Here is a 19,607-nt window from a genome sequence, read left to right as displayed (position 1 = left end):
GAAGCAGGTCTGCGGCGCCTGGCGGGAAAAGCGGTGACATTAACTCCATATCGGTAAAGGAACTTAACGTTAAATTGTCCTGTTTTAATTTTCACATTTCTACTATTGAATAGCTTAAAGCACAGAATGAAACATAACGTAAAAATGTACTTTATTAATATCGTAAATATAGAAACATAGCGTTTTCCCTACTAGTCTGATAACTTTATACGTTATCTTTGTTACTTTACATCCAAAGCTTTTCAGTGTAATAAGCCGTTACCGTTTAATCACGTGCACAATGTGCAACGATCGGTTTAATTCCGGTTTAAACACGTTTATTTATTAAGAAGCATTGCGTTTGTTTCGCTCCCCTTCAGGAAACATGCAGTTTACAGGCAGGATGAGGAAGGTGTTGGGAGACCCTCAGAAGGAGCTTTACGGACACTGCTTGCAGTTGTACGGACAGCCTCCCCTGGAGAACATCTCACTCACACACTTTGAGACCTTTGCTGTGGAGCGACTGAAACGTAAGATCCACACCTGCATCCGACCCGGGAAAAGCTGGGTGATCTGTTATCAAAACGAGTGTTTTTTCCAATGTTTTGTGCCATCTTAGTGTTGAAGACCGTGGAGAGTTTGGGAGTGAGCTATGTGAAGATGTCTGAGCAATACACCAAGAAGATGGACACAGAGTTGAAAAACCTGAGCTTCCCTTACAAAACTGAAGCTGTGAGTAGTTTCCGTGGAAGATATGGAAACACAGTCATGAACTGCATAACACTTTATTCATTCAAACCAAAAGCAACATGACTCATCCTTCAATCTCACCAAGGAAGAGAAAAAAGCCTCAACCGGAGCGAGTGAGTACGAGAAACGAAGGAAGGATCATATTTCGCACTTCATCCTCAGACTCGCCTATTGTCAAACGTAAGTGCATATTTATAATCAATATATTTAAATTTTCAAGACTTGTTGACAAGCTCAGATGTAATGTTGGTTTCTTTAAGGGAGGATCTCAGACGCTGGTTCATCCAGCAGGAAGTCGACCTCTTTAAGTATCGCTTCAACTGCCTGCGTTCAAAATACAAAACTGATTTTCTCCATCAAAACAGCCTCCACTACGATACGGTGAGTTTCCATTCAGTTCTGACTCATTTAATTGTTGTCCTTATTCTAAAATAACCTAAGTTTATTCATTGCATTTACATATAAACATTGACATTTGTTTTAGATGATGTTGATATTTACTATGTGTCTGCCCTTAGGGCTTCTCTACATACACTGAGCACTCTGTACCATGGTGCTCTGTGGTTTGTCATCAACTCTGAAGCTCTCACTCATCACTGTTCTGTTCTGTAACATTGCCCGCAGGTCTCTGTTGTAAACGAGAATTTGAAACTCAACGAGACAGATCTGGTCAAATAAAAGTGAATAGTAAAACTTGAGTTAGTCTCAAAGTATTGAATCAATTCAGCAAACATTTAGGCCCTGAAGTGTTTCAAAATGTGTTTCTCAATATTAAATGTAAATTTACATACATGTATTAAGGGCGTATTAAGAGATTTAAGTTGCTGGCAGTTGAAATAAAACAAATACCGGTAGTTTTAATAATGACTTTAGGCTTTATTTACACCACAATGAATATAAACATAAGATATGACCCAAGATTCGATTGCTTTTATTTTGCTTCGTTATTTTCATATTCATGGGATTGGAGATTATTATATGGATTATAATCAAATTTAAGATGACTTATTTTTCTTATTAGAAAGTTGGTCTAAAATGAAATTACTTAAAATGTTGTCTGACGTCATCTGGACATGAGTGTCATTTTACAATTTAAAAAATTCACTTTTTTGTGTGATGAAAGCTGTTTTTATTTTGTTTTTTTCTCATTATGTTAATTATTTTATTATACCTTTTTATTATGGACATTCCTTCAGTCATTTTATTTCAATATGTATTTTAAAGATTTTTCTAGATGGTGTTGCTTGGCCATTGTAATAAGCTAGTACTCATTATTTCAATGAGAATAGCAATGGTAAGCGTTTGAGAAAGTTAAAAGGTTTAAATTAAGTTAAGAGCTTGTTATGACTAACACTGATTACAAGACTCACTAAGCGGTATTAATTACAATTAATCTTTAATCCAATACATTAAAAGGACAGTACTTGATCCAAATGGAAATAATTATGACCCGTGAGCAAGGCACAATAGGCACATTTTTTAAATGTTCATCTTCTAATGCACAAGTGTTAAGTATTGTGAAACATAAGATTGTTTTTTTTTAATTTCTTAAAGTAAAATTTGAAACATGAAATATCGCATCCCACCCAACCACGAATGCAAAAAGTCAGTGCATCCATTTAAATGATTATTTAAAAGAAAAAAATCTTTACTGACTCTAACTCTGCATGCAACTGTTTCATCCTCTTCATCCATAACTTTTTAGGTTGGCACAGAGGAAAAAAAGGCATTGTCTGAGAAACTGGTCAACTCCAGCTTTGGTGTCAGTGGAACCACTGTGGAAGAGCAAGACTTCTACAAAGTGAGTCCTTCATCAACTGTTCTAAACTTTAGCTTCAGAGGTTTGTTTGTTTTTTTATACACATATCAGAAAGTGCTAAAATTTGGTCAACTAGTAAACAGGAGTTTTATAACTGATAACGTGATATTAAAACATGTCTTCAAGGTCCCGTCATTCGAATATGTGTCCTATGGGATAGAAAAAGGTGTTGGAGCAATAGGATGTTTACCATGGTTCAGAAAGGTGTTTACATCCTCTATAGTTAACATTACATGACATTAAGTCATTGAGCAGATGCTTTTGTCCAAAGCGATTTTGCAAAAAGTACACTAGTGACAGTATCAAACCAACGGTCACAGCTTAACATCTATAGGAATAAGTCGCACTAGTAGAGTTTGATTTTAGGAAAGTAAGCTACAAAGTAAAGGGAAAAGTGATGCTGATGGAGTAGACAGACATAAAGGTCAGGTCCGTAGGGTCCAGGTGTCGTCTGAAGAGAATGCTGGGGAGTGATTCATCCGTTCTGACAATAGGGAGAGCTACTTCCAACATTGGGGCGCCAGGACTTAGATGTGTCGTGACTGGGATGAACAACTCGAGTCCATGGAGGGGTGAAGGAGTCTGGAACCTGGCCAGTGGGTCTAGATATGGACGGCCTCCTAGGAGAGTATTGGCATCTTAAATTTGGTCTGAGCAGAGATAGGAAGCAGTGAAGTGATTGGAGTAGAGTGACACAAGCGTATTTTGGTGGCTCGAACACTAGACGGGCTGCTGCTTTTTGGATGCGCTGTTGAGGTCCGATGGAAGAGGCAGGACGTCCAGCCAGAAGAGAATTGATGGGAGATGACAAGTGCCTGAACCAGAACTTATGTTCCTTCCCTCGTGAAGAGCGGGCAAATGCTGCGGGTGTTGTTGATGGAAAACCTGCAAGATGGATGTGGGCTGAGCAGGAGCACCGGGAGTCTAGAATCACCCAATCATCCCAAGGTTCTTGCCCTCTGAGAGGGAGACTTTGGTCTTTTGGATGGTAATGGGGGGGTCAGTGTTATTATATTGCAGTTAAATATATTTTCTGTTCCGTTTTTCTCATCTATGACCTCGGCAAAGGTCAACCATCGTGTAGTGATAAATATTCTCCATTAGACGTCAGAGGGTTGGGCTCTAACAGCTCTAATAGGCGGTTCAGCTGCAACACTCTGTCAGACCATTTGTCAAGAGTTGTGAAAGAAGTTGTGAACATTTGCAGGATTTCATTACTTTGTTCAATCCTAAATTGCTTCAAAAGCTGTGTGTGAAAGTGAATAAATATAAAATCGTCCATTTTGTGGACACCACTAAAACAAGAATGTCAACCTTGAAAACATTTTCCTTTAAATAGTGATTGATAACATACATTATGATTGCATTTTAGTGATCATTTACGTGTATGATGAAGTATTCTAAGCTCTTTTAGAAATCTTGTTCCATGTGAAAGGTTCCATTTCAAGATGCTCTGGATCTAGTACGAACAAGGAAGGTTTACCTCAAAGATGGCTACGTCTACATTCCTCACCAGGACATTGTCACCATCGTCCTGAACGACTTCCGCACAAGGCTGTCCAAAGCTCTGGCTGTACGTATCCTAACCGCCCCTCACGCTCCATGATGTTTGATTTATTCAGGTTGGGAAGATCAGGAAGGAAGTCAACATTACTGAACAACATGAAGACTCGTGGTGTACCCATCCACTGTTTGCCACTTCCATACCAGAGCTCTTTTTTCCTCCTTCTTGATTTTGTTGTTATTTGTAAGGTTACATGACGCTGTAGTAAACCACACAGCACTTATTAAAAGAGCAAAAAATATTCAAAAATTCATTTAAATGTATTCCAAAGGAATTTACTTGAACTGGACGCGGATCGGTAATATCCGATGAGTTAATGATGTCCCTGATATTGGATCGGTCCTCTTTCTAATAAAGACCAGTCAGCCTTTCTGACGAGGCCTAGTAGGGAGTCTGAGAGCCTGCCGTCCCACAGCTACGGAAGTTGGTCTGAAGGTATTGGCTTCATGGATGCAACAATGGATCAGGTTCTTTAACGGTTCTCTTATCGGTTATTTTTTTAAGAACATTTTAAGAGAAACTAAAGCAAATCAAGAGCAGAATCAACACTGCTTTATTTTTTGCGCATTAAGAGTGGAGGATGCGATCGCTTCGCAATCTGCTCTCGCCGTCCCATTGTCAGTCACTCAGAGCAGGGTCTCCAGTGCATGTGTGAGAGCCAGGCGGAGGGAGCCGCATATCTCCATTCCGCTGATGGAGAGAGGTCTCTTCTGATGATAGCAGAAATGCTTCTTAAACAAATCTATGCATCTTATTTCAAGTTAGAAACTGGTTGTTTAGCCTAAATAAATAGAAAATACATTTTCTTAATTTCTCCAAGACTGTTAACAGTACCGGTCATGTCGGAGCTTAGCCCCGGAACCCATTTAATACCACGTGTCTGTACCAAACCTTATTTGACTGACAAAATTCTGAGTGGGGTGCAGCCCTAGTAACAATATGTTGTCAATCAATAACATGTCTACAATGCGTTACATGTCTGTACCGCGTTCATTTAAACTCTTAAAATCCATCCTCCTACTTTGAAAAGTGCAAAAGAGCATTTCAGTTAGTGGTGTTCAATGTTTTGCTGGCGCTACTCATTTGCAGTGACTGCAAATTACTTATTTTCCGTCCTTTGGCTTGCTGGTCGGTCCGCTTTAAAACCAAAATAATCCCATGTAGGTAATTTGGTCTTTTTTGCAACGAGCTCTTCCAGGACTGCATTAGCTGAAAAGGCTTGTTCCACCTGAGTGGCCAGGCACGCCGCACCCCCAGTGGCACAAATATATTGTCAATGGCTGATTGTTGGGATGGCTATGGCAGGTAGGAACATTTTCACATATGGCCCCACCCTACCACATCCACTTATGATGAAGGTGCAGGCAGGGAGAGACAAACGGAGCCAGTGAAGGAAAAGCTGCTTTCAACCACAGAGGAAACGTTGCACCAAAACTGCCTCACGATCATGCACTCACACGAATGCGACCATTTAAAATTTGAACTCGCACTCTCAAAAAATGTTTTGACATTGAGTTGCTGATAAAGTCATCTGAGGATTCAATTTGGACTCATTGTTGTTACATGAACTGTTCTTGGTTAAATACGTTCTTGGTGAATTGAAACCCTTCTGTTTTGGTAATGGCAAACTACACTTCAGTTTGTATCTCTGCTGTTCCATTACGCACGCTTAGTCTCATCTGTTTTTAATTTCCTCATGATGTCTTTTAACAATCTGATGATGTCATAGTTGTGTTTTTGTCTTCACTGATGTTGGCTTATAGTTTTGGCCTTTGACTGGAAGGAATACTAAAGTTAGGGGAGGTGGTTTGCTGCGTGTTGCTTTTGTATTATCATCTTTTCTGTCTGAATGTTGGACTGTAGCAAAATCTTGTAATCTTTCATGTAGATTTTTTTTTTTTTTTTTTTTTTTTTTTTTTCTCTCCAGCTGACGGCCCGTTCCCTTCCCATGGTTCAGTCTGATGAACGGCTTCAGCCTCTGCTCAGCCACCTCAGGTCTCACCACATTCCTTCTGTTCACACTCACCCAAGTCTCCAACACACAAGTGCCTTTTACCTTCAAAGCTGCAAAAACCTTTGCACCTAATTAGTAGTAATAATTATAATAATATAGTGCATTATATTCATACAGCGCTTTTCTAAAGACTTAAAGACACGTCATGTACAGTACGAGATGCTGCTACATGGGTAGGATGAGTCAAATGCCGAGGATCAGTTTCCCCAGGGATAAATAAATTGATTGTTCTTTTCTTAGGTGGAGAATAGACATAATCACAATACTAAATAAAGTAACACTTTACACATAACATTGTATCGACAGTATATCTCAAGAATGTCAGTCAAGAAACTTTGTCGGAAAGACGGAAAAGTAAAGAACACTGAATGAAATGCAGATGTTTAATGTCATTCTCAAAGGTGACCTTTATAATATTTGGTAACTAATTACATTACATTACATTACATTTAGTCATTTATCAGACGCTTTTATCCAAAGCGACTTACAATTGTTCAAACACCGACGGACGCAGCCATCAGGAGCAATGAGGGGTTAAGTGTCTTGCTCAAGGACACTACAGCATGCTAGCAGGAGGAGCCTGGGATCCAACCAGCAACCTTTAGATCACTAGACCACCAGCTCTACCTCCTGAGCTACCATCCCCTACTAATCTATGGACCACAACATAAGATTAGATATATTATGTGTAATCTATTTAATATAGCATTTTCTGACAAGATGATTCTTCGCACGGCACACATGCACCCATGCGGTGACAGCGACCAACGCACACACGTTTCAATGAAACCTATTCTGCTTTTAACCTGTCCTGGCTTGTCCTTCCTCCAGGGGGCAGCCAGGGGCAGTGGGTAGCATACAGCCACGCACGGGGACCAATTACAAATGTCCATTGTTGGTCAGACGACAATTGTTTTGTGTGGGTTTTTTTATTTTATTTTTCATTTTTTGGGGGGGGTTCTTACGATGGTACATAGAGGAAGCCCCGTGGTAGCACAGGGAGAACATGCAAACTCCACACAGAAAGGCTCCTGATCAGGAGATAACCCACTGGAGCACAATGCCAACAGCGACAAAGGTGGGGGAATCGAACCCAGGACCTTCTTGCTGTGAGGCAACAGTGCAATGCGCGGTCATCGTGTCCAATTTTTATGCAATTTTAATTTTTTGTGTACAGTCTTGATACTACGTCAATTAAACAATCCTTTACCTAAGAGCAATCCAACTCTTTAAATCCTTTACTATTTAACTCTTGAACAAGATTCAAGATTTTTATTTGTCACATACATATACATACTTCCATACATATATGCAGTGAAATGTAATGCAACGCACCCGGTGATAGCACACAATATGTCCTAGGAAAAAATAAAAAATAAAATAAAAAGTAGAAAATTCCTTTCTAATAGACCGACTAACTGACTCCTAAAACGTAATACAGTAAGTGGAATACTTATAGAATAAGATAAAAATATAAAGAATAAAATACAATAAAAATAAATTGAAATAAAATGGAATAGATAGAAGGAATATGCCTATGTATATACAGATATGTGCATTTAAAGTGGTATGTGAATTAAAGTGGGAGTAAATAGAGGGAGTAGTGTTTGGGATAATACAGCACAGTATACAACAGTACGGCGCAGCAATACGGCATCACGAACAACCCTGAACAGTGATACAGTATGCGGTACAGTATGCTACATACAGTACAGTAGGTAGTGGAGCCTAGTGTATGGCTCAGTTAGGACCCCTGGTGAGGTCAGCGTTGACAGTTCTGATGGCTTGAGGGAAGAAACTCCGTCTCAGTCTCTCTGTTCTTGCTGTGTGACTGCGGAGGCGCTTGCCTGACCGCAGCAGTTGAAACAGTCCGTTGTTGGGGTGATGAGGATCCTTCATGATCCTACGGGCTCTGCTACTACACCTCCTGGTGTATAGCTCCTGCAAGGGGGGGAGGGTAGTTCCAGTTGTACGTTCAGCTGAACGCACCACCCTCTGCAGGGCCCGCCTGTCCTGGGCAGTACAGTTCCCAAACCAGGCAGTGATGTTGCCTGTCAGGATGCTCTCCACTGCTCCAGAGTAGAAGGACTTGAGGATCCTCACCGAGACCCGGAATTTCCTCAGCTGCCTGAGGTGGTAGAGACGCTGCCTCGCCTTTCTCACCAGAGTGTCTGTGTGAACAGTCCATGTTAAGTCCTCTGTGATGTGGACTCCCAGATATCTGAAGCTGCTCACCCTATCGACAGAAGTCCCATTAATCCACAAGGGCGCGTGCGTCCTCGATTGTGATCCACGCCTAAAGTCCACAATCAGCTCCTTGGTTTTACAAAAGCTGACTTTTAGTTCAACAAATCAGAATCTTCTGAATCTTAGGTGATTTAGCACAGATTTATAGTCTCTTGATTTCAAGGGTGTCACCGTATTTTATTGACAGGATTGTGCTCTACATAAAAATATGGGTCTTTTAATACCTTAAACTGAACAATGCAAACGTGTTTCTCTGACTACTTTTGAAATCACTTTCTCTGGTAGCCATGCCTACGTGGGACAGGATTACAGCATCCAGAAAAGTGTTGGGAAAATCTCCTTGGAACAAATTGATCTGGTGAGAACATTTAACACATTGGATTTGCAGAAAGGGACATTGAACAATTAAGGACTGCTAAAATGTCTCTAAACAAAATGGTACTCGGTTGTGTTCTAAATGTGCGTCCATCTATTTATGGCTTCTGTATGTTTTCTGGTTGTAGAACAGGGCAGCTGACATCCATGGTTGTGCTAATGTTTAGGATTTGGGTTGTGGGTCCTGATGTGGCTCTTGCTCCCTCCAGCTTTCAGGGAAGTCCTTCCCACTCTGCATGCGGCAGCTGCACCACAACCTGAGGGAGAACCACCACCTGCGCCACGGCGGACGCATGCAGTACGGCCTCTTCCTCAAAGGCATCGGCCTGACCTTAGACCAGGCCCTGCAGTTCTGGAGGTCAGAGTTCATCAAGGGCAAGGTGGATGCAGACAAGGTAATGTGAATATTTGTACTGCAGTGTTCCCCTGGGTTATGTTTACTACTAACACTAAATGAACATAAACCAAAAATGAAACTTGGTATCGACACTGGGATGAAGCCAGTTTGGGCTTTTTGTATTAATACTAATAGAACCTAAACCTTTATTCAACCAGGAATTTATAGAAGAAAGAGCCGTCTTAGTTATAGAAGCCGTCAGTGCTGGGGGAAAAAATGGTTTGAATCAAATCATGACCTTAAAATCAAAATTCAAATCGAATTGTGACACCCTTTATTTATATATAGATAGATGGATAGATGGATAGATAGATAGATAGATAGATATTAGTGTATTGGGTATGTAAAAATGTGTCAACTAATCGACGGACTGTATAAAGTAAAATGTTTTTCTACATTCCATTTTTAGTAACCCCTAAAAACTTTACTCTTAGCCTTAAAGTTCATTGAAACAATGCTTCATTCTTCCTGAAAAGTGATTGAAATGAAAAGCTATTTTTCTCATGAATAGGCTGTATGACACGCCTTTGGTATGTCATATAGTAAAGTAAAGAAACTGTGAAAAGAGATCAATTATATTCTAAAATGGCCTGGACAAATTTGTTGGTGCCCTTAACCTAATATTTTGTTGCACAACTTTTAGAGGCAATCACTGCAATCAAGCGATTTCATCTCTCAATGAGATTTCAACTCTCAATGAGACCTGTGCACCTGTCAACAGGTAGTTTGGCCCACTCTTCCTGAGCAAACTGCTCCAGCTGTTTGAATGGTGCGTTCTGCATGTTTCAGCTCTTTCCATCGATGTTCGATAAGATTCAGATCAGGGCTCATAGAAGGCGACTTCAGAAAAGTCCAATGTTTTGTTCTTATCTATTCTTGGTGCTTTTAGCTGTGTGTTTTGGGTCATTATCTTGTTGGAGGACCCATGACCTGTGACTGAGACGGTGCTTTCTGCCCCTGTGCAGTATTTTTCACTCCAGAATGCCTTGATAGTCTTGAGATTTCATTGTGCCCTGCACAGATTCAAGGCACCCCGTGCCAGACGCAGAAAAGCAGCCCCAAAACATAACTGAGCCTCCTCCGTGTTTCACAGTAGGTATGGTGTTCTTTTCTTTGAAAGATTTAGTTTTTCGTCTGTGGGCATAGAGCTGATGTGACTTGCCAAAAAGCTATTTTTGACTCCAAAGGACATTCTCCCAGAAGCATTGTGGCTTGTCAATGTGCATTTTAGCAAATTCCAGTCTTACTTTTTTATGTTTTTCTTTCAAAAGTGGAGTCCTCTTCTTCCATGGAGCCCGCTGTCACTCAAAAAGCGACAGATGGTGTGATCAGACACTGATGTACCTTGACCTTGGAGTTCAGCTTGTACATCTTTGGAAGTTGTCCTTGGCTCTTTTTCTACCATTGTCACTATCCTTCTGTTCAATCTGGGGTTGAATTTCCTCTTGCGAACAAGTCCAGGGAGGTTGGCTACAGTCCCATGGACCTTAAACTTCTTAATAATATTTACAACTGTAGTCACAGGAACATCAAGGTGCTTGGAGATGTCTTATAGCCTTGACCTTTAACATGCCTGTCTCTCATTTTCTTTCTGATCTCCTCAGACAACTCTCTCCTTTGCTTTCTCTGGTCCATGTTCAGTGTAGTGCACATGATGATACCAAACAGCAGTGACTGCTTTTCTCCATTTAAATTGGCTGAATGACTGATTATAAGATTGAAGACACGTGTGATACCAATTAAAGAAAGCAGTTAGTTTGAAATATCACTATAATCCAGTTATTTATAATCTTTTGTGAAGGGTACCAACAAATCCAGGCCATTTTAGAATATAATTGATCTCTTTTCACAGTTTCTTTGCTGTACTCTATGACATACCAAAGGCGTGCAGGTATACATGAGAAAATTGCTTTTAATTTCATCACTTTTCAGGAGGGGTGTGTGTGTGTGTGTGTGTGTGTGTGTGTGTGTGTGTGTGTGTGTGTGTGTGTGTGTGTGTGTGTGTGTGTGTGTGTGTGTGTGTGTGTGTGATTAAGTCTGCAGAAGTGCATTATAATAGAGAAAAGAGAATAACGAAGGCTACAAGCTGCCGCATAATGCTATATTTATTGAGGATAAACATTTTTCAGCATCTTGGCCAATCTTTCATAATTCATATAGTTATTGGTCCAGTTATAAATATAGCAGCAAACAATCCAAGTCAATACACAGACTTCATCCATAGTAGAAGTGAAGATGCTGCTGTAGGGCCACCATGACACAGACAAACAACATTGTCAGCACAACAAGAAGTGCAGCACAACATGAAGTGTTTCGAGAGGCTGATTAAGGATTATATCTGCGCCTCCCTCCCCGGCACCTTGGACCCGTTGCAGTTTGCGTACCGGCAGAACAGATCCACGGATGACGCGGTCTCCCAGATACTGCACACCACGCTCACGCATCTGAATGGCCAGAAGGGGGCCTATGTGAGAATGCTGTTCATTGATTATAGTTCAGCTTTCAACACCATAGTCCCCACCAGACTGGCTGTCAAGCTGAAGGAGCTTGGACTGAATGCTCCGCTGTGTGTCTGGATCCTGGACTTCCTCACAGCCCACCCCCAAGTGGTCAGGGTGGGGAAGCACATGTCAAGCTCTCTCACCCTGAATACACGTCCTCAGCCCCCTACTGTACTCCCTGTACATACATGACTGTGTGGCCAGGTCCAGCTCCAACACCATCATAAAGCTTGCTGACGACACCGTTGTTGTGGGCCTGATCACCGACTGCGACGAGAAGGCCTACCGCAAGGAGGTGGCTGACCTGTCACTCTGGTGCCAGGACAACAGCCTCCACCTGAACGTCAGCAAAACTAAGTAGCTGATTGTGGACTTTAGGCGAGGATCACAATCGAGGATGCACGCGCCCTTGGTGATTAATGGGACTTCTGTTGACAGGGTGAGCAGCTTCTAATACCTGGGAGTCCACATCACAGAGGACTTAACATGGACTTTACAAACAGACACTGGTGAGAAAGGCGAGGCAGCGTCTTTACCACCTCAGGCAGCTGAGGAAATTCCGGGTCTCGTTGAGGATCCTCAAGTCCTTCTACTCTGGAGCAGTGGAGAGCATCCTGACAGGCAACATTACTGCCTGGTTTGGGAGCTGTATGCTCAGGACAGGCGGGCCCTGCAGAGGCTGGTGCGTTCAGCTGAACGTACCACTGGAACTACCCTCCCCCCCTTGCAGGAGTTATACACCAGGAGGTGTAGTAGCAGAGCCCGCAGGATCATGAAGGATCCTCATCACCCCAACAACGGACTGTTCCAGCTGCTGTAGTCAGGCAAGCGCCTCCGCAGTCACACAGAGAGACTGAGACAGAGTTTTTTCCCGCCATCTATTAGAACTGTCAACGCTGACCTCACCAGGGGTCCTCACTGAGCCACACACATAGGCTCCACTACCTTACTGTACTGTATGTAGCATACTGTACCGCATACTGTGTCACTGTTCAGGATTGTTCGTGTTGTCGTATTGCTGCGCCGTACTGTTGTATACTGTGCTGTATTATCCCAAACACTACCTCACACTATTCACATTCACATGCCACTTTAATTCACATGCCACTTTAAATGCACATATCTGTATATACATAATTGCCTATTCCATATACATAAGCATATTCCCTCTATCTATTCCATTTTATTTCATTTTATTTTATTGTATTTTATTTTATTCTATATATTTTTATTTTTATTCTATAAGTATTCGACTTACTGTATTACGTTTAGGGAGTCAGTTAGTTGGTCTTTTAGAAAGAAATTTTTCCTAGCACATATTTTGTGTTATCACCGGGTGCGTTGCATTACATTTCACTGCATATATGTATGAAAGTATGTATATGTATGTGACAAATAAACCTCTTGAATCTTGAATCAATGCAAACGTCACCATTAGACAATGGCGGCTCAGCTCCCCCTTTTTAATAAACACAATGCACCATGAATGTCACCCATAGAAGCCAGTCATTCTTGGTGTTCCACTTCAAACTTCCTTTGGTGAAGATCTCCAGCCCAGGTGTTTGTTGCTTTACTTGAAATCAAAGCCTTGCAGAGTTTAGCGTTGGGAGCACACACAGTTATGAAGTTGACATGACAGTGTGGAGGTGCTTACTCACACCTCATAAAGCTACATCACCCTTTAATAAGCTTTGTGCGTTCTTTTTGCTAGTTAGGGTGAGCAGTGGCCAGCAAAGCATCATGGGATGGAGCTTCCATTGTGAGAGTTGTATTGTTAAAGCAGGACTCTCAATGACATGCTTGTTATCAAAGTGTCACATTTGTTATCAGTTTATTCTGAATGGGGCACACTGTCAACAGTAGAATGAAAGCAGTTATTTTCCAGGCTGTTGCTGGTGCAATAGTCAATTAGCCTAGCGTTGTGTAGAATGTATAGCTGTATAACTTTGATATGATTGAGTCACAACCACAGCCATTCAAATAGAGCCATCAACATGGTATTGCACATAAGAGAGATTTGGCTAAGTGCTTACTGTGGCTTAATTTCATTAAAGCCATGACACATGCACACACACCATATTCATAATCCTTCTGGTTTCTACCTTTTCCCTGAGAATAAGTGGAAGAGTGTGGAGGTCCTACAGTGATGGAGCTTCTCCATCAGCTGCACATGGTTGAAACTGCTGCATGACTTGTATGCTGATTTGATTTTCAACTCAAAAATCTTTTCATTAAGTAGCTGACTAAAATAAAAGACCCTTACCCTGTCACCCTCCAGACCCTTACCCTGTCACCCCCCCCAGACCCTCAACTTGTCACCCGCTCAGACCCTCACTCTGTCACCACCCTCACTTCTTCTGCATTCTGTCTCCAGTTTGACAAAGCCTACGCCTACAGCATCCGTCACATGTTTGGAAAAGAGGGCAAGCGGACGGACTACACCCCCTACAGCTGCATGAAGGTGATCCTGTCCAACCCCCCCAGCCAGGGAGACCACCACGGTGAGGGGAGGATAGAGGGTGGAGGGCATCTGACTAATCTCATATTACTGTATGTGGGAAGATGTGTAGACTAATCTAATATCACTGTATGTTTTAAGATGTGTGGAGACTAATCTAATATTGCTGTATGTTTAAGATGTGTGTAGACTTATTTAATATTAATGTATGTTTTAGGGTGTGTGTAGACTAATCTAATATTACTGTATGTTTCTTCAGGGTGTCCCTTTCGACACAGTGACCTGGAGCTCCTGAAACAGAAGCTACAGTCCTCTAAACTCTCTCCCAGTGGAATCTCTCAGGTTGGTTCCACCATCTACATGTATGGGGGCTGTGTGTGTGTGTGTGTGTGTGTGTGTGTGTGTGTGTGTGTGTGTGTGTGTGTGTGTGTGTGTGTGTGTGTGTGTGTGTGTGTGTGTGTGTGTGTGTGTGTGTGTGTGTGTGTGTGTGTGTGTGTGTGTGTGTGTGTGTGTGTGTGTGTGTGTTCTAGATTCAGCCAAATCCTCAAAGTAAAATGATTGTTAATGAAATGTTTCTCGATGTGTTCTCTCTCCCCGATCATGAAGCAGACGTCATATTGTTCTACAACTCTTTTCTCATTCTTTGTTTATTTGAGTTTGTTGATCCCCTTATGCCGAGGAAGGACAGAAGGGAGGGACGACTGAAGAAGGGCAGACAGAAGGGAGAGAAGGATAGAAGGGAGGGAGGAAAGCAGGGAAGGATGGGAGGGAGGAAGGGCTGACTGTTAGACGGCGCTTTAATCATAAGGATAAATGTAGATTTCAAGGTTATTTGTCACATACATGTGACATTTCACTGCATATATGTATGACTGTATGTATGACATCCGGTGATTACGCACAATAAGCTCTAAAAATACTAAAATGTGCGTCATCGACAAAAGGTGCTCGTGCAGGCCGCCGCAAGGGGCAGCGCCACAATCATGATTCTGGTTCTATAATTATATAATGGAATTAATTATCTGTGTTGTATTGAATATACATTTAAATCGTCCTAAATTAAACTTACCTTAACTTACCGCCAGTACTTACCTCGGCCCGAGTGTCTGTTCTTCTCAGAATTCTAGGTTTTAAACAGAATATTCATTCATTCATTCATCATGCAACGTTTCATCTCCACCTTCTTTTTAGATCCTGGAGCTGGTGAAGGGAATGCACTTCCAGCTAGCCTGCCAGAAGTATTTTGAGCTGACACACGACGTGAGTTCCTACCTCCTAACCACTCCCCTCCTACCTCCTAACCACTATCTCTTAAGCCCTACCCTACTACCTCCTAACCACTATCTTTATAGCCTTACCCTTCTACCTCCTAAACACTATCTCTTAAGCCCTTACTCTCCTACCTCCTAACCACTATCTCTTAAGCCCTACCCTACTACCTCCTAACCACTATCTTTATAGCCTTACCCTTCTACCTCCTAAACACTATCTCTTAAGCCCTTACTCTCCTACCTCCTAACAACTATCTCTTAAGCCCTTACTCTCCTACCTCATAACCACTATCTCCTTATCCCTACCCTCCTAACCACTCCCTCCTACCTCCTAAACACTATCTCTTAAGCCCTTACTCCCCTACCTCCTAACCACTATCTCTTAAGCCCTACCCTCCTAACCACTATCTCTTAAGCCCTACCCTCCTATCTCCTAACAACTATCTCTTAAGCCCTACCCTCCTAACCACTATCTCTTAAGCCTGACCCTCCTACCTCCTGACCACTCTCTTAAGCCCTACCCTCCTACCTCCTAACCACTATCTCTTAAGCCCTGCCCTCCTACCTCCTAACCACTACCTCTAACCTTAAGCAAAAGTCTGGGATCCACCAATATTTCGGGGTCAAACAGAGGGAGGAATAAAAAAAGGGGGGGGGGGGGCGTTTTCTGAAGGAATGTAACTTCCTTCCGGAAGTTACTCTTTACCCTTGCAGGGTTGCTGGGGCAGGGGTCATGGGAGTTTGCCCATCCAGTCTACATGTGTTTTGTGGACCTGGAGAAGGCTTTCGACCGTGTCCCTCAGTGGATCCTGTGGGGGGTACTGAAGGAGCATGGGATACCGGGGCCGTTGGTACGAGTCATCCGGGCCTTGTACATCCAAAGTGAGAGCTGTGTTCGTATTCTCAGCACAAAGTCAAACACATTCTCAGTGGGTGTTGGACTCCGCCAAGGTTGCCCCTTGTCCCCGATTCTGTTTGTGATATTCATGGACAGGATCTCAAGGCGCAGCCGAGGTGAGGAGAGTGTCCGGTTTGGGAATCTCAGAATTGCATCTTTGCTTTTTGCAGATGATGTGGTTTTATTGTTTTCATCAGACCGTGACCTCCAACACGCACTGGGGAGGTTTGCAGCCAAGTGTGAAGCGGTCGGGATGAGAGTCAGCTCCTCCAAGTCTGGGGCCATGGTTCTCCGCCGGAAAACGATGGATTGTCCCCTCCGGGTTGGGAGTGAGTTGCTGCCCCAAGTGAAAGAGTTCAAGTATCTCGGGATCTTGTTCACGAGTGAGGGGGAAATGGAGCGTGAGATGGACAGGCTGATCGGTGCAGCGTCAGCAGTGATGCGGGCGTTGTACTGGACCGTTGTGGTGAAGAGGGAGCTGAGCCGTAAGGCAAAGCTCTCAATTTACCAGTCCATCTACGTCCCAACCCTCACCTATGGTCATGAGCTCTGGGTAGTGACTGAAAGAAGGAGATCGCGAATACAACCGGCCAAAATGAGTTTCCTCCAAGGGTGGCTGGGCTCAGCCTTAGAGATAGGGTGAGGAGCTTGGACATCGGGAGGGAGCTCAGAATAGAGCCGCTGCTCCTTCGTGTCGAAAGGAGCCAATTGAGGTGGCTCGGGCATCAGATCAGGATGCCTCCTGGGCACCTTCCTTTGGAGGTTTTCCGGGCACGTCCAATTGGTAGGAGACCATGGGGTAGACCAGAACACGCTGGAGGGATCCCCCATGAGGAACTGGAAAACGTTGCAGGGGAGAAGGGGGCCTGGAACTCCTTGCTCAGCCTGCTGCCACCACGACCTGGCCCCAGATAAGCGGAGGAAAATGGAGGTCACGGAGGTAGCCAAGCGAGGGGGCTGGAAGTGTTGAAGCAAAGCGTGATGTGACTGAAGGGGCTTTCACATAGGGCGCTGTGATGGAATTTGGTTAAGACACAAATTCCCAAATACAAGCAAATTATGAACCATCCAACCAGAGAGGAGAACACGCTGCATTACTGCTACACCACCATCCACAGCGTGGATCCCCCCGCGCTATGCTGGGAACAAACCACCACATCCTGCTCCACCTGATCCCTGCATACAGGCAGAAAGTCAAACTGCAGCGGGACGTGTGGAGAACCGCTAGAGAAGCTGCGTCGTCATCAGCTTCTGTGAGGACAGCTGTGAACCTGGCGCCATCCACCATTTATTATTATTTTTGTCTGCCAGGAAATATCCGAGCATAGAAACCGTGAAGGTGCAGTTTACTGTTTTCTGAAGCTGATCTGCTCTAAATCAATCGGAGTGGGAGAGGGTGGACAACCTCTGTTTGTGTTATAAGGTTTGAATAAACTACGACCACAAAAATGGATTGTGACAATGTATTTGGCCCCGTTTACACCCGGAATTAACGTGTGTGTGTGTGTGTGTGTGTGTGTGTGTGTGTGTGTGTGTGTGTGTGTGTGTGTGTGTGTGTGTGTGTGTGTGTGTGTGTGTGTGTGTGTGTGTGTGTGTGTGTGTGTGTGTGCGCGCGCGCTATATGGTACGGTGTGTTTTGATTTTAGATCAATTTATTTTAGTTTGCTTCCTATTTGTTTGAAGTCATTGGCATCCAGTGACTTGCACCCTGTGGACTGCATGGTTTGTTCAGTGTGGACAGACAACCCGAGCAGACGTTGCGTTTCAAAAAAAAACCCTGAATACTATAATGGGTCACAGAAGGCGTTTTCGCACCTCAGGAAGTTCTAAGAACCTTTGGATGAAGTGTCTTTCTTTTGTGTCAGCACTGCGTGATCCAGGAAGGATGGTCATTAGAGATGTGATGGTGTACCGCGGTGTCAAGCCACCACAGTTCTGAACCGCAAGACTTTCCCTGTCATACTGTGCCCGCTGTAGTCATTTAGCTGGCAAAATTAAAGATGTAAACTTGACATCTATTACAGCTTCATTTTTGCGCTTGGGAAATTACTCATTGGATGGGTTACTACAACATTTGTCTGTCTGCTGCCGCAGAGTGGCAACATGGGGTGAGATTAATTAAAGTTTACACTATACAGGGTAAAGACGCCGTTCCTCATTCCCAATATTCGGGCCCGATGCTGTAAAGTTTCTTGGCCACAACAAATTCAGCCTGATTTTGTTGTGGCCAAGAAACTTTACAGCATACCTTGAATTTGTTGTGATTTCAGCAGGAGGTTTGGAACTGCCTCGGACCTTCATCTTATACTTGAACATGCAGTTCAGTTTGTTGATTTCCTTCTTCCTGTTTTGATGCAGATCGAAGACTGTGGCTTCTCGCTCAACCACCCAAACCAGTACTTTGTGGAGAGCCAGAAGCTGCTGGTTGGAGGCCGGGGGGGCGTAGCCAATGCTAACCCCGCCCCTCACAAGAAGCTGGAGATGTCAGCCGGACCCCCCCCATGATCTGGCAGCCATGACGGAGGACCTGGAGTCTTACTTCCAGGATGCATGCTAAAATTTGATGAAATCTTCTTTCTATCTTAAACTTTGAATGTTTTTTTCATGTTTTAGTCTCATCAGCCTTAAACTATTAAAGTCAAACATGAAGATAACGTTGAATTTATTTTTTGAATTGAACAAAGATCACAAGAAACCGCATGTAAAGCGCCACACTACTTTTTGCCGCATTTCTGAAAACTGGACAGGTGTGATTATGAGTAAAAAAAACTAAAGAATGTGGACATGGATATGCCATTTGTTGTTTTCATTTGGTAGAAGATGAATAATCGCTCAATTTTCTGTGTTGGGTAATTTTGTTAATGTTTGCCTGAACAAGCATGACGTGCAATGTGTACAACAAAACCTAGCGTCTAATGTTTAATCTCTTGTGCTTTTTTTGTCATTCTGCTTCATTACATTAAGCAGATGCTTTTATCCAAAGCGACTTACAATTATTCAAACACTGACGGACGCAGCCATCAGGAGCAATTAGGGCTTAAGTGTCTCGCTCAAGGACACGCCCCCCCCCCCTTCAATCATATACAAAATACATTCTGGGAAACAAAAACACATGAATACATCAATTATCTTGGATTAAACGTTATATCCGTCGGGGTGTATGGAATAAATGTTATATATCCGTAGCCGTCCATTGGGCTACAAAGCTCCCGTCTCGCACCGGAAGCACGATACTTATTTTTAAATAATGCAACTCAAATTAAGAACACAACCATGGCCAAGGATTACGACACACATGTTTTAGGAGTTTTACAGAGGATAAATAAAGTAAAAT

The 19,607-nt window shown here is 42.9% G+C and overlaps 1 protein-coding gene across 1 annotated transcript; it reads left to right on the top strand.

Moving 5' to 3' along the window:
• The first annotated feature begins 23 nt into the window (after window positions 1–23).
• On the top strand, window positions 24–18,891 carry prim2 (DNA primase subunit 2). The gene is made up of 14 exons (XM_080017206.1): window positions 24–53; window positions 360–509; window positions 599–711; window positions 815–909; window positions 990–1,110; window positions 2,435–2,530; window positions 3,984–4,121; window positions 6,040–6,107; window positions 8,659–8,731; window positions 8,958–9,143; window positions 14,021–14,147; window positions 14,364–14,446; window positions 15,296–15,364; window positions 18,632–18,891. Exons 2-14 carry the CDS (start codon window positions 365–367, stop codon window positions 18,776–18,778), a joined length of 1,461 nt encoding a protein of 486 aa, XP_079873332.1. The 5' UTR covers window positions 24–53; window positions 360–364; the 3' UTR covers window positions 18,779–18,891.
• The last annotated feature ends 716 nt before the right edge of the window (window positions 18,892–19,607 follow it).

The sequence above is a fragment of the Zeus faber genome, assembly GCF_960531495.2.
Source record: "Zeus faber genome assembly, chromosome: 16".
Taxonomy (NCBI): Eukaryota; Metazoa; Chordata; class Actinopteri; order Zeiformes; family Zeidae; genus Zeus; species Zeus faber.
The sequence above is the reverse complement of the archived record's forward strand: the minus strand, read 5'-3'. Positions and strand labels throughout refer to the sequence as shown.